The sequence below is a fragment of the Leopardus geoffroyi genome, chromosome A1, assembly GCF_018350155.1.
Source record: "Leopardus geoffroyi isolate Oge1 chromosome A1, O.geoffroyi_Oge1_pat1.0, whole genome shotgun sequence".
NCBI classification, from domain to species: domain Eukaryota; kingdom Metazoa; phylum Chordata; class Mammalia; order Carnivora; family Felidae; genus Leopardus; species Leopardus geoffroyi.
In genome coordinates this window covers 71,454,598-71,480,491 of record NC_059326.1, presented here as the reverse complement: position 1 = coordinate 71,480,491, position 25,894 = coordinate 71,454,598, and the positions used below count along the sequence as shown (strand labels likewise).

General features: G+C 36.9%; 1 protein-coding gene across 9 annotated transcripts in view; it reads right to left on the bottom strand.

Moving 5' to 3' along the window:
• Positions 1 to 25,894, bottom strand: part of PCCA (propionyl-CoA carboxylase subunit alpha) — a 416,136-nt gene that overhangs the window by 217,560 nt on the left and 172,682 nt on the right. For all 9 annotated transcript variants that reach the window (XM_045481124.1, XM_045481175.1, XM_045481160.1 and 6 more), the window contains 3 exons: positions 25,596 to 25,746; positions 3,339 to 3,482; positions 1,912 to 1,986 (listed from right to left, as the gene is read on the bottom strand). In XM_045481124.1, the coding sequence (XP_045337080.1) occupies positions 1,912 to 1,986; positions 3,339 to 3,482; positions 25,596 to 25,746 (370 nt within the window). The remainder of the gene's footprint in view (positions 1 to 1,911; positions 1,987 to 3,338; positions 3,483 to 25,595; positions 25,747 to 25,894) is intronic.

Here is a 25,894-nt window from a genome sequence, read left to right as displayed (position 1 = left end):
TCATCAAAGCCAGAATGAGTAAATTGTAGGCTTAAAAAAGCAAGTGAAAACTACAAACTGTAAGTTAACGTTCAAGTATGTATTCCTGTGACCAAAATAAAAAAGGGTAATAACCAAAAAGTTTCCTAAATTAAAACCAACTGATCTAGTTAAAGAGGCAAGGAGGAAACACCAACACCCAGGCACCTGTGTATTGAGGGTCTCAAGCCATTGCTCAGAAAACATTTAGCGTAATTTAAATGTCTTTCTTCTGTATCAACGGTGGACCGTGTGAAACTACCAGCCGTCTCCCACCCTTCATGCTCCATTCACCTCTCCCCCTCAGTCCAACTCCCAGCCCGCCATGTCTACCTGACAAGTGACAGCCCAATCTGATTAAATGCTTCCAAGGGAGGGGACTCGTGGGCCTCCATGACAGGCCAAAAGTGATCACCATGGAGATACATAATTACAGCTGTCAACGCATCTACTGTCCTGCTGACATCAATTTGATTGCTCCCAGCAATAATGATAGACAAAGCTTGGTGTGCACTCTCCCGCACCCAATCACTTTATCTATTCCTTGGTCCATTTAGCTGACATGCAACATTCACACAAGCAAATAACAGCAGTAAGCAGAACATTTAAGGCATTTTAATTGTTTTTTCTTTCTATGGATGGCTCACAACCGCAAATGTTATTACATAAAACTCCTGCTGCAGCATTAATTGAAGAAAGATTTGGTGGGACAAAGACTGTAGGGGGTATAGTTTGTCCATTATCACTTGTACTTTCAACAGGTCTCACGTTTGAAAATTGCAAATTGCAAAAACTTGCGAGGGCAAAATGTTTGACATCCTGTTAGCTATTACAACATGGTGAAAACTTCTAACAACTAGAGTAATCATTATGAATTCTTATTTAATACTTTTTTGTTTGATTAAAAAAATGTTTAGATATGTCCCTATGATACTGGTTTTCTCATCTGCTATTTAACATCACATAATGCCTGTTAAATCTTTACAATTTTTTTTCTGCCTTCAGGCTTTGAACACAGCATGGAGTCTCCCAGCCCAGAAAGGGTCAAGTCTCTTCAGAACGCATATGGGCAAAAACAATTTAAAAAGTGAAATAAATCATATATCCAATAACATCTTCGAATTTAGAATCCTTCCTGTAATCTTTCACCATCTTCATGTCAGTAATCAGACTGAATAATCATATTCACAGATGGTACCGCCTTGTCATCCACTAGTTAACATAATGGTATGTGTGTGTGTATATATATATATATATATATATACACACACACACACACATACATACACACACACACACACACACATTACCTTAAGAAAAAGGGTGTGCCCTTGTTCTTTATATGCAACAAAAACTATTTAAAGAACACTTATTAAATATAGAAGAACTATGAATTAAGTGGACAGTGATCACTTTTCTTTAACCGGTAGAAATATGTACTTCTTAAAGTACGTGACACTTAATAGAATGAGGCACACTTTGTTTTCCTTAATCCATTTCAATTAAAAGGCTGAATTTCGTGACATCTGACTATACAGGGAAGCTAGATTAGATTTATTGAAAATATTAAAGTAATACAGAAAAGTCATTTCCCATTCTTAGGATCCTGTGATCTTTTTCATTACCATTTTCAAAAGAATTGGGAACATTGTAAACTATCATTTATTCAGAAGTCAGATATCTCTAGACTTCCCTGTGAAGGGAATTCTGACTTCCCTACACATCACCAAGTACAAAATATTTTTTTAAAAAAATAACAAAAAACTGTGATTTATCTACAAATTTCACTTGTCCTTCTATTTACACCCTTTGGTGTTGACATGCTTTAACATAAAAGTATGACATAAATCAAGATTTTAACCCCTCACTTGGCATTGCAGCTTAATGACTTACACCAGGTAGATGTATTGGTTCTTGGTACTGAGACAATCTCCCAACGGACGGTAAACCAAAAGACTTGTAGGGGTCCTGAAAGTTCAAAGGAAAGGAAGCACAGTCTTTGAAATATAAATCAGCAAAGTAAGGTTAAATATTTATACAATGAAGAAGCATTTATAGATCTATTTTCAACACACAGTATTTACCAAATCATGATTTCCTAAGATCACTGTCTTATACTCACTCTAGATTACTTAGAGAAGTATTTAAAAATTAAACTGAAATGTAAGCAGAATTGAGCCTGACCTTAGTCATACTTTATTGAAATTGGTAAAATTCCAACATTTTATAAATTGTCTTCAAATGCCTTGGGCAAAAATAAAATAACCTAGGTGTTACATCAAAACATCCCCAAGTTCAGAACAGCAACTGTAGTGCACTTAAGATAACTGTTTTTCTTGCTCTCAAAACAGTTCACATACGGCAAAATTGGAGAATTTTGGTTCTTCAAGTAAAGACCTGAAAAAAAACTTTGCACGTGCTATTATTAGATATGTGCCCCACTTGTAAATATCTTAGATCATCAGAATAAAAATTAAATGAGTTCAGTGTCATAACAATACCATTTAAAATATGATAAAAAGCAAGAACAATAACCCGGGCAAGTATATTCTCAAGATCCTTGAAAAACATTTCAAAACAACTTCAAGTATTCTTAAACACAGGTACCATTAATTTATTTTTTTTAAAGGACTTTGAATTCTAAAAGCAAAAGACAGTATTAAATGCTTCCTTGAATTGTTTCACTCATTGAAAAAAGCATTTTCAGATGTTGATTGTTTTATTATCTGATTAATATAGTTATAAGATAATACAAAAGTTTTGGACTGAAAGCTTAGGAGTAAATTCCATAATTAAAATTATGAATGAAAGCTTTGCAATTTACATTTCAATCACTACTTTCATGTAAACATAAGGTTTATCAGAAAATAAACTTGCAAAAAAATTTAATATTAACAACTAATGTGTATGCAGGGTAGGCTCTTAAAAACAAAAAGCAAAAGACAACAACAGAGAAATAAATGATTCTGTTCGTTTCAAATGTGATCTGAAAGCAAAATAAAAACCCTGGTCCATGCAAACATACTGAATATTTAACAAAAGCAAGAATATTTAACGAATGCTTTGTTGCCCCTTAAACTGATTGGTGGCTATCTTGCCCGTGCACAGAAATACACAGAACTTAAACAAACTCAGTCTTTTAAAACTATTTTGCATTGCGTCAAAACTGCCCCCTCTTTTGCCTGGTTTGATTCTCTATTACATAAGCAAACACATCACATGGGTTATGAAGCCCTAACTTGCTCTTGCTGTTTAGTTTTCCCTGGTCCCATGTCTCGGGACACAACCACCATGCTTCCTGTGAACATCATTCATTTTACCTCAGCATACACCCGACATTCAACTGCCCAGCCGTTGATGGGAATATCAGCTTGTTTGTGCCTGAGAGGGTAACCCTTGGCAACACGGATCATTTCTTGGACTAGGTCCAGGCCAGTAATGCATTCTGTGACAGGATGCTCCACCTGCAAGGCCAATATCTGCCAGTCAATAGGTGTAGGAAAAGGGGAATAAACAGAATAGGCAAGAACAATTTCAGCAGTTCCTGGACAAAATGGGGTTAATTATACATAACATTTAATCATTTTTAACTAAAAAACCGAGAGAATAAAATTAAACAAGCACAATCTAATACAAAGCATGATTTAAAAAAAAAAAAAAAAAAAACCCAATGCCTAAAAAGTATTTGTAAACTATCTGTATCACTTGTCTCAGTTTTTAATTAGATGTCGTCCAGCAATGCTTCCCACTTTCAATTGTGAAACCAATTCTTATCTGAAAATTACATATTTAGCTGCAATCCTCGGTATGGCTGGTAATCAACTATTCTGCTACACTTAGCATGGCATCCACAGAGGCAGCTTATGATTTTCCAAAGCACTAAGCTAGCCTGGTCTCACTCACTCTCATGCTTTCACTAACCTGTCCTGACAAGCAACCAGATTAGCGTACTCTTACATCAATGCAGTGTAGCAGAAAGGAGCAGATGGATCCTGCAGGTTGTTTTCCCTTCAGACTTACATGGGGAGTGCTTAGCATGCACAATAGCAAAACTGAGCCAGTGAAATCACTCTGCTTTCTCAGCAAATTGCCGATAACTACTTTGGATGATGCTGTCATGGGGATCCCTGGCCTTCCACACTCACACATGGGATACACATGTACAAAAACATGCACTGACATAGAGGGATGCTAACAGGGATACACATCATTATGAATTTGCTTGACTGCTCGCAAGTTCCTAAATTTAACGAAGCTACAAAAAAAGCCACTTATGGCACTGATAAGGAGCAAATGATAGGTCTCTCATCAAAAACCTTGAAGAAGTTTTAAAAATTTAAAACTTCAGCCACATCTGTTACTTTAAATACCAATTTCTTTTCTCATAAAAACTAAAGCATGTTCCAAATGCACCTCTTAATAGTTTCTTTATCATGACATGTCCAATTTCATAAACTCTGACACGGGAAAAGGTCAATGAACAAACGAATTGTCTTCCCATCTTCAACTACACTAATTGAAGGACAGGACTTAGTCATTATAATAATCTCGAAGCTTATCATAAGCAGACAATGCCGTGGTCTTAAAAAAAAAAAAAAGAAAAAAGCTTTGTAAAAATAAACAGATGGCATCCATAATTAGCTCTGTGTGTGTTATGAGTTTGTTTACAGTTTCAACAACATTTTAAGACATTTTGACATAATTTTAATGACAAATCATCACTAAAATAAGCATCTACCCTTTGCAAAATGAACGTGACACTAAATAAAGATCTTATTAGATAGTTCAAAAATTAAATTTTTCAAAGCAAATCATGGTTTTTTGAGAAACAAGATTCTATATGATAAATATAACAAGAAGGGAACAGTGTAAAGCCCCTCTATCACTGCTAGAAACAAATCTGAATGGGAAGGCATCTTATCACTCTATTCAAAGTGAGCCTACTATGTGCCAAGGGCTTTATGTCAATACTATTCATACACCTCCATAGGTGAGAAAACAATTTTAAAAGTGAATGACTTAATTTCCTCCTCTGGCTAGTGCCCAGAAAATATACTAGGCAAATCAATATATATTGAATGAATAAGTGAGCAGCAAATCCAGAGACACATCTACAGCAAATGGTAGAGGCAGCGCTGGCATTCAGGTCACTCCAGAGATGGTATGACGTTCCTATTCTCCTCATGTAAAAATGCATATAAAAACATGTAGTAAACTGGGGCGCTTGGCTGGCTCAGTCAGGGGAGCATGTGACTCTTAATCTCGGGGTCGTGAGTTCAAGCCCCACATTGGGTGTAGAGATTACTTAAAAAAAAAAACTTAAAAAAATGTAGTAAACATAAACAGCTGCATAATTAGGTGCTGTTGTCTTCTATAAAACACAGTATTATTAAAGTTTAAAGACCCAAATTCATTATAAGGCTCTGTTTACCTTAGAAGATTTTCTGTAACTGTCTAAGAGAAAAGTATGTAAGACCCATATTAAACGAAATCCAAAAATGGACCCACTTGACACCAACTTAGAATTATAGAACAGAAACAACACATTTTTCAATCTCAATTAGTGAGCTACAATCATATCAAAATAAAATAATTAAGTAGGTAACTAGAAAAACAACTAGCTGCTAAAGGCAAAATCATTACTTGCAGAACTTAAAAAACATACCCACTTAGGTTCAAGTATTGTTAAAGAAATATTTCTAAATACATTTGAATATAATTCTGAAGTTATTCAACTGGATGTGTGAAACATTTCCGTTAGAGCCTGCCTTAGCATTACCAGGAATCTTGTAGGCATAACATTGCTTAAATAACCATGTATAGCCCCATTTCTGAGAACGTGGAAACAGGTTCCCCTCTGCAAGTCAAACTCCATACTTAAGAGATCAGAACAGAGATATACAAAGAGACAAAACAGTTCCCAGGCCAAAATATAATTCAATAGAAGTTTTAAAAATATGTTTTAAAAGGGGGGGGAAAAAGGGCAGGGAGTGAGGATCAATGGAAAGTGAAGGCAGCTAACTGGAACGAAAGGTTATTCAAAGAGAGACTCAAAGACTGGTGTCTGGTAGGCCAACAATTTTGTCTTGTCCCACCAGAAGAAAAATCTACATAAGTTTAATGCCGATAAACATATATTCAGAGGACTATTATGTGGAAGGGGGGGAAAACTCACAAGGTTTCTATGTCACTTCTATTCAGAAAACACTGATTTCACCTAAGTTAAATATGTTCTTCTTTTTTTTTTTTTAAGACCCCTCAGACTCATTAATCTGTCAATATGCTTTGGGATTCTCAAGAGGAGGGTATTATACAGCACTTATTGACCCACACACCTGCTTTTGGACGATATCCTATGGGTTGAGAAGTCCATGGAACACACTTTTAGAAACCATGCCTTAAATATTCAAAATACAAAAATGAATTCCCTTATTGTGACAAAAAAATTTTCGAGAACCTGGCTTCACACATAATTTTTCTACCCAGTAGAAAGGGTATTAGTTCCAAGAAGTATATGAATAAGGATACACTAAATAGTATGATTCTGCATTTGAAGATTAATACACTGACATTCTAGTATATAAATCTTATGGTTTAGTCAACAAAAGACCTAAACTACCCCACCACAAAAAAATCACACATTAGTAAAAAAAAAAAAAAAAAAAGCCCAAAACAAGTCAGAATTTCTGAATCCTTGAAGACAAATTTGTGATTGGGATTAGTGAGAGAATGTGCACTCTGCAGGGTCTGTTAGTAGCTGATAAATCAGTTTGTACTGGCAATGCCCCTATCTCGCCATGAATGTTTTGTTCAAATAGGTGCAAACAGTTACAATCATGAAATGTCATACTATGGAACACACAATAATGCTAGAGTGAGTCTATATAGTTCTATATGCCTACATCAGATGATTGCAAACATCCAGCTTTTTATAAATCCATTTGCTATTTTCATTTAGTTTTGTCTTCTTGATCACCAGCAAGCTGTCACTAATATCCGTGTTTCTGTATAGACCTCTTGCCACTCTGTTTTCAAATGCATTTGTTCCTTTAAATGTATTTCCCCCCAAAAAATAAATAACTGAGCTTATCAAATCCAACAGTGAGATAAATCTGATTTTGCTTCACCTCTGAGTTCTTAATGTATCAAACTTCAACACTAACGAACTAGAAAAACAAGTCTTTCCAGCATTGGGTCTGCCCTCGCAATCTTTAACCTCATTTCTCATTAAATACAAACAGTGAAGTATCTAAAACTAGTGAGTGAAAGTATCATGAAACATTTCCAGTACCGAAGTAACTCCCAATAAAATACCTTACTGATGACGAAGGGAAAAGTAGTAACTCTACAGTAAAGAAATGCAAGAGACCTCAGTCAACCAAGTCAACCTCAGCAGTAACGGGATAAACAGACCTCGCAGGTCTCCTACGTGGTGGTCAGAGGAGGACAGTACATTTTCTGTATACTTGACAAGATACAGAGCCTCAATATAATCATCAGAAAGCAGACAGATGCAACATGAGGGATGTTCTATAAAAGAAAGAGCCTGTGCTCATGAAAAAATGTAAAGATCATAGTTGAAGAAAAAAAAAAGACTAACAAACTGTTCTAGATGGAGAAAAAGAGATATGACAAGTAAATGTAACGTAGGGTCCAGAAAATGGGTTTCTTTTACCCTGAAAGACTTTAGTGGAACAACCAGTAAAATCTGAATATGATCCGTAGATTAGATGATACATAATATGTAAATGTTAATATCCCGATTTTTATAATGGCACTGGGGTAATGTAAAATAATTTTCTTGGGGTGCCTGGATGGTATCTGACTCTTGACTTTGGCTCAGGTCATGATCCCAGGGTCATGGGATCAAGTGCAGCATTGAGCTCTGAGCTGAGCATGGAGCCTGTTCAAGATTCTCTTTCTCCTCTTTCTCTCTCTCTCCTTCCCTCCCTCCACCCCTTCCTCCACCCCATCACTCAAAAAGGAGGAGGAGGAGGAGGAAGAGAAGGAGGGAGGGAGGGAGGGAGGGAGGGACAGAGAGAGAGAGAGAGAGAGAAAGAAAGAAAGAAAGAAAGAAAGAAAGAAGAAAGAAAGAAAGAAAGAATCTTCTTCTTGTTTTTAGGAAATACAGACATAATTAGAAGTAAAGGGATACCAGGCCTGCAATTTACCCTTAAATGGTCCAGGCAAAGAAGACATAGAGAGAGAGACATAGATAAAAGGATAAAGCAAATGTAAATGTTAGTGAAAGGTGTTCAGAACATCTTTGTAACATTTTGCAATTTTTCTGTACATCTGAAAGAATTTCACATAAAATACAAATTAAAGCAACATCACTAAAGTTTGTTTTATATAATAAAATATTATTAAAATAAAGATATCTGACTTGATCAACATTTTATCTTCAATCAAACATAAAGATATCTTGGGTGGCTCAGTTTGTTAAGCATCCAATTCTTGATCTCAGCTCAGGTCATGATCTCACAGTTTGTGGGTTCAAGCTCTGCATCAGGCTCTGTGCTGGCAGTGCAGAGCCTGCTTGGGATTCATTCATTCATTCTCTCTCTCTCTCTCTGCCCCTCCCCTGCTTGTGTTCTCTCTCAAATAAATAAACATTAAAATAATAATAAAGATATCTGCCTTAGTCAACATTTTCTCTTTAATCAAAATCCACCGTGTTAAATAATCAATAGTAGATAATTTGTTCAATAGGTTTTCTCTGACTTAAACTTTTAAATATTTTGTATTATTTGCCTAACAATTCCTAAGATTTAAAGAATAGGCAATGAAGTAACTGGCAAGTTTTCCTCAAGAAGAGCAAAATTCAGGCAATTCTAATTATACACTTAAGTTAACCTCAAATGAAAATTAACACTGAGGGAAGTTCAAAAGAGAAAAAAGTCACAGAAGGTATAGAGAAGTCAGAACAAAGAAGTATGTGTTAACTTGGCCATGAGAGAGAAGGAGGGTTATGAAAAGTATTCAAAATTCCTTAAATGAAGAAGTATTTGGTTGTAATTGTCAACTGGTAAATGGTGGCCCAATTGCCTAGTCAAGGCAGAAGGTGTCCCCAAAGATGACCCAACCAACATACCTAACTAACATGTAATAGCATTGAAATTTACAAAATCCCACCATATGCATGAACCTGTTCCTTAATACTCCACTCTCATTTTATAGAGAAGACATATGAGTTACAAAGAAGAGGTATTTGGTGAGTGAACATTAAGAGTATCTAATAATCAGGGGTGCCTGGGTGGCTCAGTCAGTTAAGTGTCTGACTTCGGCTCAGGCCATGATCTCACAATCTTGTGAGCTCGAGTCTGGTGTCGGGCTCTGTGCTGACAGTTCAGAGCCTGGAGCCTGCTTCAGATTCAGCCTGTCTGTCTCTCTCTGTCTCTGTCTCTCTCTCTCTCTCTCTCCCCCTCCCTCCCTCTCTCTCTCTCCCTCTCTCTCTCTGCCCTTCCCCTGATCGTGCGCTCTCTCTCCCAAGAAAAAATAAATAAATAAAAATAAAATTTTAATTAAAAAAAGAATAATATTCAAATAATGTTTTTTTGTAATTTTGCAAAATAAGCGTGATTTTACGAAACATCTTTATTAAATGCATCAAGTCTTGGGGCACCTGGGTGGCTCAGTCAGTTAAGCACCTGACAGGCTCAGGTCATGATCTTGCAGCTCATGGGTTCTGGCCTTGCATCAAGCTCTGTGCAGGCTCTGTCTCCAGCTCTCTCTGTCCCTCCCCTGCTCACAGACTGTCTCTCTCTCTCTCTCTCTAATATACACATTAAAAAAAGAAAAAAAGAAAAAGAAAAAATAAATAAATACATCAAATCTAACCCAACAAATGTTACAAGACTTGGTTTGGGAATGCTCTCTTTGGTAAGCAGAACCTGTTTGATTCAACTCAACAGAGTAGTTTAGGTGTAACTACCTGTTGAATTATGAGGAAATTGCCCCGTTACATAAAACTGAGTTTCATAATGGTATTTGGCATAACAGATCCCTGTTCGGTTTGTTGTTATTCCAGCCTGAAAGTATAACAGATGCCATTATTTTTGGTTGTGCTCTTTCGGTTCAGAGAGCTTCTTTGTCCAGAACAGAATCTAGCATACATCTATTAAAATTCTGATGCTCTACCTTCTGAGAATACAGGATTTCAAAATAAAGATCTAAAGTTATTAGATTTTGATCCACAGCACTCAAAGATAAAAAGCACATTGGGAAATGGGCCCCAACATAGGATTCCTGTAAACTCACCTTGAAAATAATGGCTATATTCAAGTGTGGCAGTAAAAACTGAAGAGATTCTATTATAGAGCTTCCCTGAGCCTCCCAACACAAATAACTAGATGAAGAAAGGATAACGGCTTTATGTTATGGGCTGAACTGTGTCCCCCCTCTTCCCCCATTTCATATGTTTAAGCCCTAACCCCTAGTACCTCAGAATATGACTGTATTTGGAGACAGGGTCTTCAAAGAGGCAATTAACTTAAAATGAGGTCATTAGGGTGGGCCCTAATCCCACATGACTAATGTCCTTAAAAGAAGAGATTAGGGGGGCGCCTGGGTGAGTCAGTCGGTTAAGTGTCCGACATCAGCTCAGGTCATGATCTCGCTGTCTGTGGGTCTAAGCCCCACGTCGGGCTCTGTGCTGACAGCTCAGAGCCTGGAGCCTGCTTCAGATTCTGTGTCTCCCTCGCTCTCTGCCCCTTCCATGCTTGCGCTGTCTCTCAACAATAAACATTAAAAAAAAAATTTTTTTAATGTTCTTTTTTTGAAAAAAAGAAGAAGAAATTAGGACACGAACACACAGCACAGAAGACAGACCATGTGAAGACACAGAGACAAGACGGCCATCTGCAGGCCACAGAGAGAGGCCACCAGAAGAAACCAACACTGTGAACATCTTCATTTTAGACTTCTAGCCAGAACTATGAGAAAATAAATTTCTGCTGGTTATGCTAAGTGAAATAAGTCAGGCAGAGAAAGACAGATACCATATGTTTTCACTCATATGTGGATCCTGAGAAACTTAACAGAAGACCAGGGGGTAGGGGAAGGGGGAAAAAAAAGTTACAGAGAGGGAAGGAGGCAAACCACAAGACACTCTTAAATACTGAGAACAAACTGAGGGTTGATGGGGGTGAGGGAGAGGGGAAGCGGGTGACGGGCATTGAGGAGGGCACCTGTTGGGATGAGCACTGGGTGTTGTATGGTGTTGTCAAAACCAATTTGACAATAAATTATACATTAAAAAAAAAATTTCTTCTGGTTAGGCCACCCTGTCTGTGGCACGTTGTTACAGCAGCTCTAGGAAACTAACACAGGAACAAATTTGAAAAATTAAAATCTAGGTAAGAATCCAGAACTCAAAGACACCAAAATAGTCTTTCAATAGTAGACATCACAATATGCTTTCAAACAAAAACCTAAGTGAAGGTATCTGACCTATTCACATCTGAGTAATAGAAACTTCTTTCCTTCAAGTTTCTAATAAGACTCAATAAATATAAAGGGAAAATATAGCATAGCCTACACAGTATTCTCAGTTTCATATGAGACTGGCTTCAAATATTCCACAACACTCCAGTTCTGGCTTACTCTAAGCCAGTCTGTTAACCCTGGCCTGACTTTAAAAATAATCAAAAAGGTCAACTTCTGCCCATATCTAAAATGTCCCTCTGGCAAAAATGTAATTTTACAAATTAGTCACAAATCCATTTTCCCTATTAATTTATCCTAATTGCATCGATTATTCTTTCAATCAACACTCTAACTCAAAGAAGACCGAACTCTTTTAGTATGGACAATCCTGAATATTTTTAAAATCCAAAACTGCTCTGAAATTAGAATATGGTATTTGTCAGTTACAGTCAATTCTTAGAAATCAGAATTTGGATTGCAATAATTCTTAATTTTTAAATAACTGAAATAACAAAGAGGAAAAATCAATTTAGAGTTTCTAAAGTCCTTCTGCAATATAAAGATACCACATGGTGCAGAATTATCTGATGGGAGGTGGGGGTGTCTCGTCTCCATAGAATCTCATCAATTCCACTTCACTTTCTCTTCCATCCCATTGTGAAAGTAAATTCTGATTTCACTGTGGCAATCACATATGAGCAACTGACTAAAATCTAACAAAAATGGGAGAATTCAGCTCTCTTTTCTTAAGGATATGGAATAGTCAGCCAGCTGACCACACCTGGGCGTTCACTACTGTAAGATATTATTCCTTTCTACTTGACAGTGTTCCAGTTCTTATAATCTTTGTAGACTACATAAAGGCTGTTTTCCCAAAGAACTAAAATCTATAAACAACCTACACTTGGAAATTAGCAATTATACACACACACGAATTTGCAAAGGTATATTCAGGGTCCTAACATTAATCTTCTAGCAAAAAGGTCTAAACAAAAATAACGTATGAATGTAACAAACACTTTTACCCATCAGCTTCATTTTTAGATTTCCAAGTCTTCTTCTAGTCTCCTAGTCTCTTGCACAAATATCCTTATGATAAAAAGATACCTTTCAAAGTGGTTTATTGCAAGTATATTTGTTCATTTGCAACAATGTTTCTGCAGTTAACAGACAAAAGAATAATTTAAAAAGTTATTAATTTGTGGCTCAGTTTGCCATTTGAAAAAAATGACTACTGACAAGCTTTCCTAATAATTACAATAGTAATAGTAAACACGTTAACCACATTTAACAAACATAGCATGCAGAATAACATGGTGAAGTTCTCAGGAAGAAGGAGTGTTTAGTCTAAATCAGGCACTTTTCTGAGCATTTTAAATGCATTAACTCATTTAATGCCCACAATCCTATAGAGCACATGCTACAGTTACTGTCCCTTTATAGATGCAGGTAATGAAGCATAGCAAAGTTAAGGAACTTCCTCATAGTCCTACAACCAGGAAGGAGTAGAGCTAGGATTTACTTGCGCTAATCAGAATAGAGGATGTTTGCAATTACTGAAAACAATGAATAAAGGACTTGCCCATTAGTCAGCTATAGCTGTTATGAACCATTTTAGGGTCTAAACCTCACTAAATTTCTCTCCAGAAAAGTATGTATCCAATTTCAGAGGGTCCACAGATTCCTCCAAAGCTGCTTAACGACATCCAGGTAACCCTGGTTAAATATTTCTGCTTTGGAAGATGGCCAAACCAGCACTGCTCCACTCCAAATCCCATGGTCTCTATTTCCCCCAGAGTCAGTGAGCAGTTCAGGATACTGCAAACAGTGATGAAGAGCAGGTGGCTGTGGTCTCCCGTGGGCTGGGGGACACCTGGAGGCCAGCTTCAGAGATCCCCAGGAAAAGATGTGAAAGAAGAGGTCAGGGAGACAGCTTGGCCTGCAGAGATCTATGCTGCCAGAAAACAAAGTCGCTAAAGGCTCCAGGAGAGTCCCTGATCACTCGGCTAACAAGTCTGAGTAGTGAATGAATATTAGCTGGATTCTCCTGGAGACGAAGAGAACACGAAGAGATATATGCTCTTCCTGACCTCAGGAGTAGATAAGGCTGTGTCTTCAACCACTCGAAGGACTGCTGCCACTTTGAATATTACAACAAACAGAACTCAGTACTGAACCCAAAATCAACTACAGTAAAGCCATGGGAGGCAGCTTACCCATCAGGGACAGGCCAATCATTGAGAATAATGACTACAGACACCTAGTGAAACAGAGCAGCTGAGGAACAGGAGGGGAAAAAAAAAAAAAAAGCAATGGGGCATTTAGAAACTTCAAGGGTAGTAACACATGCACACATACCCCCATGCTCAAGGGGAATTTCTGGGATAAAATAACACGATTTCCCAACTATGCAACTTAGTTGAATACTTTAAGGAAAAGATGTAGCCATTAGAACTCGAATTAGAAGCCTGGAAGAGCAACATAAATATCAAATAACAGAACACAAGAGCACCTGTTTGGCTCAGTCAGTTAAGTGTCCAACTTTGGCTCAGGTCATAATCTCATGGCTCGTGAGTTCGAGCCCCACGTTGGGCTCTGTGCTGACAGCTCAGAGCCTGGAGCCTGCTTCAGATTCTGTGTCTCCCTCTGTCCCTCTGCCCCTTCCCTTCTCACACTGTCTCCCTCAAAAATAAATGTTAAAAAAAATTTTTTTTTAATTAAACCCTTTAAACAAGACAAAGATATGATATAATGATACAAGGTACACAATGCAAGTAAAATGTCATAAACATATACCTATCGTACATAGATATAGATATATAGATAAACATGCAAAGTAAACATTGCTTAAAATGCAAGGACAACTTGCTGTAGAATGAATATAGATGTACACTGAAGTAGTAACAGATGAAATTACATAATGTCTGAGATTGTTGTTAAAATACTCCAGCTAAAAGGGACAAAAGCAAGGCTTATATAAAACAATATGAGCAAAGTAAACACAAAGTTAGGTTACAGATTCACGGGACTTTACCATACCACTCTTGCTCTTCTTAGGACTTCTGTATGTTTGACAATTACCATGCATAAAAGAGACAGAAAAACTGACACATGGAGGAAGAAAAAGAAGGAAGGGATGGGGCGGGTGGGGAAGGAAAGAAATAAGAAAGAGGGAAAGAGCCAAGGAAAGAAATGCAAGAAGGTCCTGAATGCAAGAATTGTTAGAGCAGTGAAACTACTCTGCATGACACTGGAATGGTGGATACATGTCATCAAATATGTGTCAAAACCCACTGAATGTACAACACCAAGAATGAACCCTAATGTAAATTACTGGTTAATAACAATGTGTCAACACTGGTTCATCGACTGTAACAAATATACCACACTAATACAAAACATTAATAATAGGGGGAACTAAGGCTGGATGGGTAAAAGGGTATATAGGAACTCTTTGTACTTCCTACTCATCTTTCTGTAAACCTAAAACTTCTCTAAAAGATAAAATATATTTTTATTTATTTACTTACTTATTTTGAGAGAGAAGGTGAGGGAGGAGCAGAAAGAGAGGGAGAGCAAGAATCCCAAGCAGGCTCAAGGCTGTCAGCATGGAAACCAATACAGGGCTCAATCCCATAAACCGTGAAGGTCATGACCTGAGCCAAACACTTAACCAACTGAGCCACCCAGGCATCCCTATTTTTTTTAATTATGATGAGAAATTCTACGTATCTCTTTCTAAATCAAATAGATCCAATAAAAAAAAAAAAAAAAAGAACTCGGGCACCTGAGTGGCTCAGTTGGTTAAGCATCCAACTTCAGCTCAGGTCATGATCTCATGGTTTATGAGTTTGAGCTCCACATCAGGCTCTGCGCTGAGAGATTGTCTCCCTTTCTCTCTGCCTCTCCCCTGCTCATGCTCTCTCACACACACACAAAATAAATAAATACACTTAAAAAGTATTTTAAAAAATCTAGAAGAACATGAATAAATCATTAACCTTCAATAATCTTGATTATGAATAGATCATATTACCTCATAAAGTATGGACAGTCTACCACAAAAGGAATTAGAAAGTTGTTTAAAGACCTACCACTGAGAAAGATACCAATACAAATGGATTCACATCTGAGTTTTAATATTTAAGGAACACATAATGCCTATGACCTATACAATATTCTCACAGTTTCAAAAAATACATATAATATTAAGTCTGGTAAAGACAGTATTTAAAAAAGTAAAAATTCAAAATCATTATAATTAGCTCACAAAATCCAGTAAAACACCAAAAGGAAAATCATTATGTCTAATTAAAATTTATTATAGGAATATAAAGCAAAAGTATCAAAAGAATTCACGTTAATAAAAGATAAAAGCTATTTCTCCTTATTAGTAGTAATTGGTAGACAACTAACAGTTTTGGCCACAACTAGAGACAAAGGTAAGATCTTGCAAATTTCTAGAGGGAGAATTTTTTTTTAATTTTTTAAATATTTATTTTTGAAGGAGAGAGAGACAGAGTGTGAGCAGGGGAGGGGCAAAGAGAGTGGGAAACACAGAATCTGAAGTAGGCTCCAGCCTCTGAGTTGTCAGCACAGAGCCTGATGCGGGGCTTGAACCCACCAGCTGTGAGATCATGGCCTGAACTAAAGTCAGACACTTAACTGACTAATCCACCCAGGCGCCCCAAGAGGGAGAAAATTTTTTAAACAAATGGTCAAGAATCAGAATACATCTCAATATCAAAAGTCGAAACTAAAAGAAAGCCGAAAAAGGTCTTCAAGACGCTAACAGAAAGTTCATTCTAATCCAGAATTCTATACTCAAAATTCTAGAAAAAAACACAGGAGAAACTCTTTGTGACCTCAGGTTAGACAAAGAATGCTCAGGTACGATACCAAAAGCACAATCCATAAATGAGGAAAAAATAGTAAACTGGGCTTTGATGGGTAAAAAACTTATGTTTCAAAAGACACCATTAAGAAAATAGAAAGACAAGCCACAAACTGGGAGAAAATACCTAGAAATTGCATATCTGTATCAAGAATGTATAAAGAATTCTTACAGGGGCAGCTGGCTGGCTCAGTTAGTGGAGTGTGCAACTCTTGATCTCAAGGTTGTGAGTTTGAGCCCCACGTTGGGTGTAGAGATAACTTAAATAAAATCTTTAAAAAAAATAATAATTCCTTGGGGCGCCTGGGTGGCGCAGTCGGTTAAGCGTCCGACTTCAGCCAGGTCATGATCTCGCGGTCCGTGAGTTCGAGCCCCGCGTCGGGCTCTGGGCTGATGGCTCAGAGCCTGGAGCCTGTTTCCGATTCTGTGTCTCCCTCTCACTCTGCCCCTCCCCCGTTCATGCTCTGTCTCTCTCTGTCCCAAAAATAAATAAACGTTGAAAAAAAAAAAATAATAATAATAATAATAATTCCACAGCTCAGTAATAAGATAAACCAATTTAAAATTAGGCAAAGGATATGATTAGACACTTTAACTAAAGGAGATAACATGACTGACCAATAAGCACCCAGAGATTTGATATCACTAAGCATTAGGGAATAGCAAATTAAACCCCAAAGAGATAGCATTTTGTATCCACTAGAATGGCTATCATGAAAAAGACAATTAAAAAGTACCTATTCAGAAGGATATGGAAATGTAGAGAAACTGAAACTCTTACACATTATTCATGGAAATGTAAAATGGTGCAGCCACTTTACAGCTGTCCAGACAGCTGGACAGTTTGATAATTTACCACACAACAAACAATTCCATTCTATGTATCTACCCAAGAGTAATTAAATAATTTGTCCAAACTCTTATACCTCAATCATCATAGCAGCATTATTCACAATAGCCAAAAAGTGGGCGCAATTAAAATATCCACAAACTTATAAGTAGGGAAGTAAAATATAGGATATCCACACAATGGAATACTATTCAGCAATTAGAACAGACTACTGAAACACACTACACCATAAATAAACCTCAAAAACATGCTAAGAAGTCAGACACAAAAGACCATATATTGTTTGATCTCACGTATACAAAGTGTCCAGAAATATAAAATATGGAAACTACAGAAACAAAGTAAACTAACAGTTGTCTGGGAGTGGGGATGTAAAAAGGAATGACTACAGGGGCACCTGGCTAGCTCAGTCATTACAGTATCCAACTCTTGATCTTGGGGTTGTGAATTTGAGCCCCACATTGGGTGTGATTACTTTAAAAAAGTAAAATCTTTTAAAAAAGAAAAGAAATGGCTTCAAATGTGCACAGGTAACTTTATGGGGTGATAGAAATGTTCTATAGAATGATTCTGATGTTAGTAGCACAACTCTGTATATTTATTTAAATTTTATTGACTTGTCTTAGTCCGTTTGGGACGCTGTAACAGAAATAACATGGACTGGGTGGCTTATAAAAAACAGAAATTTATGGGGCGCCTGGGTGGTGCAGTCGGTTAAGCGTCCGACTTCAGCCAGGTCACGATCTCACGGTCCGTGAGTTCGAGCCCCGCGTCAGGCTCTGGGCTGATGGCTCATGATGGCTCAGAGCCTGGAGCCTGTTTCCGATTCTGTGTCTCCCTCTCTCTCTGCCCCTCCCCCGTTCATGCTCTGTCTCTCTCTGTCCCAAAAATAAATAAACGTTGAAAAAAAAAAAAATTAAAAAAAAAAAAAAAACAGAAATTTATTTTTCACAGTTCTGAGGTTGGGAAGTCCAAGATCAAGGTGCCAGCCAATTCAATGTCTGATGAGAGTCACTTTCCAATTCATACATGGGAGTCTTCTTTCTCACTCTGTCCTCACATGACAGAAGGGAGAAGGTTGCTCTCTAGGGTCTCTTTTACGAGGTCACAAATTCCATTAGTGAGGCCTCCACCCTCGTAACCTAATCATCTCCCAAAAGCCTCACCTCCAAATACCATCACCTTGGGAGTTATGTTTTAACATACGAATTTTGGAGGGATACAAACATTTACTCTACTGAGTTTGTATACTTAAAATGGATGAATGTTATGATATGCACATTACACTACAATAAAAACTATTGGGTTTTTTCCTCACAATAAGTTAATACAGAGTCATCTGCACTCATGCAAATTCTCATATAATTTAGGTCCTGTGCACTAGTTCTTAGGAAGCTACCTTCTAAAGACGTGTTCCAGGAAAAAAGGGAATAAACGAATGTTTACGACAAAAATCCAGGAGAAAAGAGATCCAAAAAAGGGAAGTGTAAGGAATCTTCAAGACAAAGTAGGGAAATCTCAGCTAAAAAGTCAAAATGCAAATGTAGAAGGCAACCAGTGCAGACTACAGTAAGTCAAAAGGAACCAACTATTTCTACCAAAAAGTAAAACTGACAGAAAACTCAATGTGCTTGCAAATACTTAAACATGGGACAAGTTTTTGGATAAATAAGTGATAGGCACACAGAAAACTAAGCAAACAAAGACAATTTTTAACAGTAAAGAAAAACTGGTGCAGGAAAGTGAAAGTAATCTTAGGTGACAACAGGACTGCTGTGAATAGTGTTCACACTGTGGTCATAATAAAATCCCAAACACTGAGCTAACCCAAATCATGACATAGTAGACTAGAAAGATGGGAAATGTGCATTTGTGCAGAGGGCGTGGACAAAGTGAGATGCTGACAGAAGAAAATGGAAAATCAAGAAAGACCTGTGTACATGTAGTGATTAAAAAGATATAAAAAATATTAAAAGAATCAGCTAAATTAATTCAAATTGGTCGGAGCCATCAATACGAGGCTCCCTTGTGAGGGAGGGGCAATAACTGTCCCTAAACAAAAGCAAAGGACAAGCAAGAGCTTTCCTCCTGCTCTTCTTTCCCTAGCAGCACTGGCTGTTCCCTCCCTACAGCTGTAGTTCCCCACACAGATCGGTTTAAAGAGCCTTCTCTCTTCCAAGTGATTTCTCATCTCTCCTTTCTCTATTTCCTTTTCCTCTTTCTTTCTTCCTTTCTTTCTTTCTGTTTTCTTAGTGAATTTTGGTAGTTACTCAAGGGTTGGTATTGGATCAAAAGTCCAGTAACATGCTAGTTCAGCTATCTCAAACCCCAGAATTTTATACCCAGGTGAAAGGAAATTTTTCAGTTATAAAGACAACCTTACCACCCATCTAAGAACTCAGAAAATACACCATGGATACCTCTCAAAAATAAGTTCTTTTAAAAGACAGAAAAAGAAGAACATATAACCATAAGATGAATCAAAATGAAGAACTGATTAATCATGAGGCTATGGAAAGATGCTGCTGGTGACCATAAAAACAAGTTAAAATACAAAAAGGGAAGACACTAGGAGAGTTCTGCTACAGAAATGTTACAGTAATATAAAACTAATAGTAAAAATAGCAAAAATGAAGAGTTAGGGGGAAAAGCCAGCAGAATTAAATATAAATATGCCAATTTCCATTCATTTTTGTAAAAGGGAAACAATATATTCTTTCAAATTAAAGTATGAAGAAATACGATGACAAAAACATAAATGGTTTTAATAACCATTTTTCTTATTAAGAACATCTTTTAAGGACTTAATATCTCTGGAAAATTAGAAACATTTATCTAATAGTTCAGCAATTTCATCATTTTAATCTTTTTCTTTGGTTAAATATAAACGAAATAAGCGAATTCTAAAACATCATATAAAAAAATAAGAGTAATGAGAAAGGAACAGTCCTGCTGGATATTGTTTTATAACACAGAGATATAACATCCCAAACCGTGTGGCACTAGCACATGACTAAACAGAAAGGTTAAAAAAGAAAACAGATCTACATACATATGAGAATTCACGATATAATTAAGGTGACTTCCAATTACTACATTAAAGAAAAATTATTCAAAGATGGTTGTGACAATCAGGTAGCCATTTTTTAAATAGATAAAATCAAATTCCAGATGAAGTGAAAACTTCACCAGGAAAGATGAAGTACTAAAAGAAAACATGTAAGAAAAATATTTAATTTATGAATGAGTAGGAAAAGCCTAAGTATGTTGTAACACCAAAAATAAGAGATTTAAAATGCAAGTGTAAGACTTAAAACAAAAAATATCTACATAGGAAGAAAAAACAATATACCAAGTCAAAGAGGCGAGAGGTGAAGAAGGAAAAATAACAAATCACACCTGGTTTTGTTTTGTTTTAATCCACATTTATTTGGTAATCTTGCCAAGAAACAAATGGTTTGTAGATGGGAGAAGAAACCAATTATTTACTCATAGAACATGCTAGCACTATTCCCCACATCTCAATTCCATATAAGGCAGTGTGATAAAGGCCTTATTTCCCTATGCATGCAGAAGAGTAAGAAGCACAGGAGAGGAACCCCGAAACTATTAAACTCAGGGCTTATGTAAGAGTTGCTGCCATATCTGCCCTTCCTTGACCCTGAGGAGAGCGAGCCAACCTGGCTCTCATGTACACCTATCTTTCTGAGGGAAGGGGAAATTCAAATGGCCCTGAGGAAAAATAAGACTCTCTCCAGTTCTGTCTTAAAGTCGCTATCCTTCAATTTAGGCACGAACGGTCTTTCTTTGACTAGAAAGCCCTCACTCTAGGGGAGCTCCTGGGTGGCTCAGTCGGTTGAGCGTCTGACTCGGTTTTGGCTCAGGTCACGATCTCACAGTTTGTGGGTTTGAGCCCCGCATTTGGCTCTGTGCTGACAGTGAGGAGCCTACTTGGGATTCTCTCTCTCCCCCTCTCTATGCCTCTCTAACAAAATAAACAAGTAAACTTAAAAAAAAAAAAAAGGCAAGCCCTCACTCTATAGAAAGGTGAAAAATATTCACAGAGCATTGCTTCCTCTTAATATCACAAATGCCAGGGCGCCTGGGTGGCTCAGTCGGTTGAGCGGCCGACCTCGGCTCAGGTCATGATCTCGCAGTCCGTGAGTTTGAGCCCCGCATCAGGCTCTGTGCTGACAGCTCAGGGCCTGGAGCCTGTTTCAGATTCTGTGTCTCCCTCTCTCTGACCCTCCCCCGTTCATGCTCTGTCTCTCTGTGTCTCAAAAAAGATAAAATAAAACGTTAAAAAAAATTTTTTTTAAATATCACAAATGCCTATTGCCTAAAAAAAATAAAGGACACCTACAATAACAAAAGGCTAAGGATCTAATAGTCAATTCAAAGAAAAGGGAATGTGAATCAGTCTATGAAGAAAAATTCAACCTCACTCATAAGAAGGAAAATGAAAATGAGATGCTATTTTTCACTATTAGACAAAGGCAGAAAGTCAAAGATCCTTTTGGTCAGGGAATAAAGAAATAAGCTCTCCTATAAAAGACACCAATAATACTTAACTAAATTACTAAAGCTCACATTTCCCCAGCAATTCTACTTCCATATGTGCAAAATGATGATGTACAGGATCATTCATAATTGCAATATTTGTGATAGCAAAATCCTGGAAAAACTGCCAACAGGAAACTGGTGAAATTCTAGGACTGTACAGCTACAACTAAATGTTAAAAATCATAAAAAAAGAAGATAATGCTTTAAGTTAGATATGGAAGACTACCAAAGATGCATTGTTAAGTAAAACAAAGGATGCCTCCAGAGGAAAATTAAATGGTTGAGATAAAAATGTGGTATGGAGAGTTATTTTTCCAATGTATACTCTTTTGAACCATTTGGAATTTTTTTAAACCAAATATTGCCAATTCTTAGTTTTATCATTAAGATACGAAACTAAAACTATTCAAGCAGAATTACATACAATTTCGTTAATTAAAATGGCATTTTAACAAAATCACGTTTTTCGGTCTTCCGTAAGGAGAGAAGGATACATCTATACAGGTATGTGTGTGTGAGTAGATGTATATGTGAGCTTCTACTACAGGAAATGAGACATTTCAAGCAAAAGGAATGACATGATAAAGGTACACAGAGGTCACACTGAATAGCACACTTGGGAAAGAAAGGACTCTCTCCTAACTAGTATATCAAGAATAACAGTGGCAGGAAAGAGGACTCTGAGGGAAGGTGGAGGATACAGAAAAAAGGAACCGTAACGGGGAAGCATTTGAATTTTTTCATTAAGCAACAGAAAACTAATGACTGTGAAAACAATCAAACATATACAAGGACAGCATAGATAATTCTGACATATAAATTCTGACCAGACTGAGAACAAAGCCAGTCAACTGAACCAAGCATTCATGCACCAAAACTGGTGACTTTCTCAGTGTCGCACCTCTTTAAGGAGAAACTGTATTTGTATTTCAAATTTCGCTCCCCCCCAAAAAAAAAAAAAAAATCACGCAATGTGATGCTACTCACATTTCTGTTAACCAGAAAAAAGCGTGTTAAGTTCTGAAGCTGGAAAAAGTGATAGCCCAATCAAGATATTTCAAGGAAGAAAACAAAACAAAAAAAAGAACACAGAAAATTATAGCCCTCCAGGCTCAAAATGAAACACTAATTAGAGATAACATGTATCTTAGAAGATAAAGAATTTGGTGAATGTGCCTTAAGTACTATAATTTAAGGTTAGTAAAGAAATTTGAAAGAGAAAATCTATTACAAGAACATTTGAATTGTTTAAATATCAGAAAGAGGTCTCTGAAATATGTAAGAATGGCTTTCTGAATACGACGAAATTCAAGGTTCTTTTTTCATGTTCCCATTCAGTTACAGCCTCCACCAAGAAATATCCCAACACACATGCTTCTAGAAAATCAAAATTAATTTGTCTGATAACTGACAGGATTACAGTCACTGGAAGTGAACACACATAAAAAAATAATAAAACATTAAATGGGAAAGACAAATGGATAAAAGTGTGATATTAAATAGCATAAAATTAGGTACTATCAGATATAATAAGATAAAACTTGTCACAAAATTAATTTTTTAAATTGATTTATAATTTTTTTCTGGGAGTACAGAACAGAACTTGCTGACAAGCTATCTAAGACATAAACTGTAAACATAAGTAGTTAATGACTTTGATCAACTGTATAGCATCATTTGACATAATACCAACTTTCAGAGGTCTTATACCAAAACAACCATGGGGGGGCCAACTTGGAAAAACTTTCGGATTGAGATAAATGAGCCAGGAACAAATAAAATGCGCGCGCGCGCGCACACACACACACACACACACACACACACACAGGAATAAAGTGTCCTTGTAACAACACTTGTTATTAATTTTGTAAATTCTGATAATTACCCTAAACAATCTAGTAGCTCTTGCGTCTGGAACAAAATACAAATGTCTGGTAGTCACTTTAAATTCTCTTCAGAAATCATATTACAAACTAGTATTCCCATCACGATATGATAAAGTCTCCATTTTAATAAAAAACGTGATTTCCCAGCTAATTTTCTAATTAGACATACTTCGTTACAAAGACATTATTTTTAATCAAAATCAAATTAATCTCCAAAACCCAAAATTCTGTCACTCTTAAAGACATTCACACCAATAAACTACAGGCTAAAAAAGTGATTTCAAACACAAGTATCTTAAGTTTTAAGCAACAACTGCTAAGGTAAATACTTACACAAACTCAACAAATATTTACAACATTGGTCTGAAACGCATCTAGATACCATAAATTCTGCCATAATAAATGAAATCCAATCCCACAGTGTAATCTTATCATGTTGAAAAAAGAAGCAAGGTATAAAAAGTTACATATCATATGATCCTGGCTGATTCAGTCGGGATTCAGTCAGAATAGGAAATAGCTCTAGATGGATGGAGAAGGGATCCTTAGAAGGGGAAGAAGTTGGGCAGGGGGTGTAAGAAGCTGGCATTTTGGTTCTTCAAGATCCACTTGATGCTTCCATGGGTTTTTGCTATAGTAATTTTTCAACTTTAAATTTGTGTTTTATGTACTTTTCTGAATGTGTATTTTAGTTTACAGCTTAAATAAAAGAAAAAGGGGAAGAAGGAATAAAAGCCACCAGTCCTCCTAGACCTTGACTAGAACAGAGGAAGTATGTCCCTAATGTCAAGAATTCCACCGGGAATGCAAGCTGGTGCAGCCACTCTGGAAAACAGTATGGAGGTTCCTTAAAAAACTAAAAATAGAACCACCCTACGACCCAGCAATTGCACTACGAGGCATTTATCTAAGGGATACAGGTGTGCCATTTCGAAGGGACACATGCACCCCCATGTTTACAGCAGCACTATCAACAATAGCCAAAGTATGGAAAGAGCCCAAATGTCCATCGATGGATGAATGGATAAAGAAGATGCAATATATACACACACACACACACACACAATGGAGTACTACTCGGCAATCAAAAAGAATGAAATCTTGCCATTTGCAACTATGTGGATGGAACTGGGAGAGTATTATACTAAGTGAAATTAGTCAATCAGAGAAAGACAAAAATCATATGACTTCACTCATATGAGGACTTTAAGAGACAAAACAGATGAACATAAGGGAAGGGAAACAAAAATAATATAAAAACAGGGAGGGGGACAAAACAGAAGAGACTCATGGAGAACAAACTGAGGGTTACGGGAGGGGTTGTAGGAGGGGGGCTGGGCTAAATGGGTAAGGGGCACTAAGGAATCTGCTCCTGAAACCATTGTTGCACTATATGCTAACTAATTTGGATGTAAATTTTAAAAAATAAAAAATAAAACAAGTTAAAAGAAAAAAAAGAAAAGAAAAAAAAAAAAAAAAAAAAGAGTTCCAGGGTGGCAGCCTGACTTCTCAACCTCATCATGGTGGCAGTTCCTCTAGAAGCCAGGCTGGTTGGTCTAATTCTGACAGCCATTCCTGAAAGTTACTCTAGGGACCCTTCCTCCCTCCATCTCTTCCAAAGATTTGTAAGCACTTAATCCCTGTTTATCACACCCACAGCAGTTCTCTCAACAGCACATGAACCCTGACTAATACAGGTCATCAAGAGAGGTTAGGGGAAAAAACCCAAGTGAAATTTCCAATATGGAGTATTAACGGTAACAAAGCAGAAGGTCTAGACACTGACCATTAAATTACCCTGTTAGTTATCTGTCATTCCCAACACATGTCTTAGCACAAGCATAAACATGAAATCTTTAGGACTTTATGAAGTTGACTTGTAAGTTTCATGAAAACAAAAATGGGTGGGAGAAGAGGGTCAAGTATAGAGGCATGGTGAGGAATGAGAAACAGTTACCTGGAGTCTCGTATTCATTTCCAAAAAATAAAAATTCTTCTTTGAGTCCACAAGGAATTCTACGGTTCCAGCAGAGGAATATTTTACTGCTTTGGCGAGAGCTACGGCTTGTTCTCCCATCGCTCTTCGAGTCTCAGAATCCAGAAAAATGCTGCCAATACAGAAAGATTAATCAACATTTTGAACAAAAGTAATCTTTTGTGTGCACCGTATAAAAATTTTCTTAGAGTTTACTCAGGTATGATCTCTATCAATTTAAGATTTTGTATTATATGCTTTACAAGTGTTTATAACGTGTG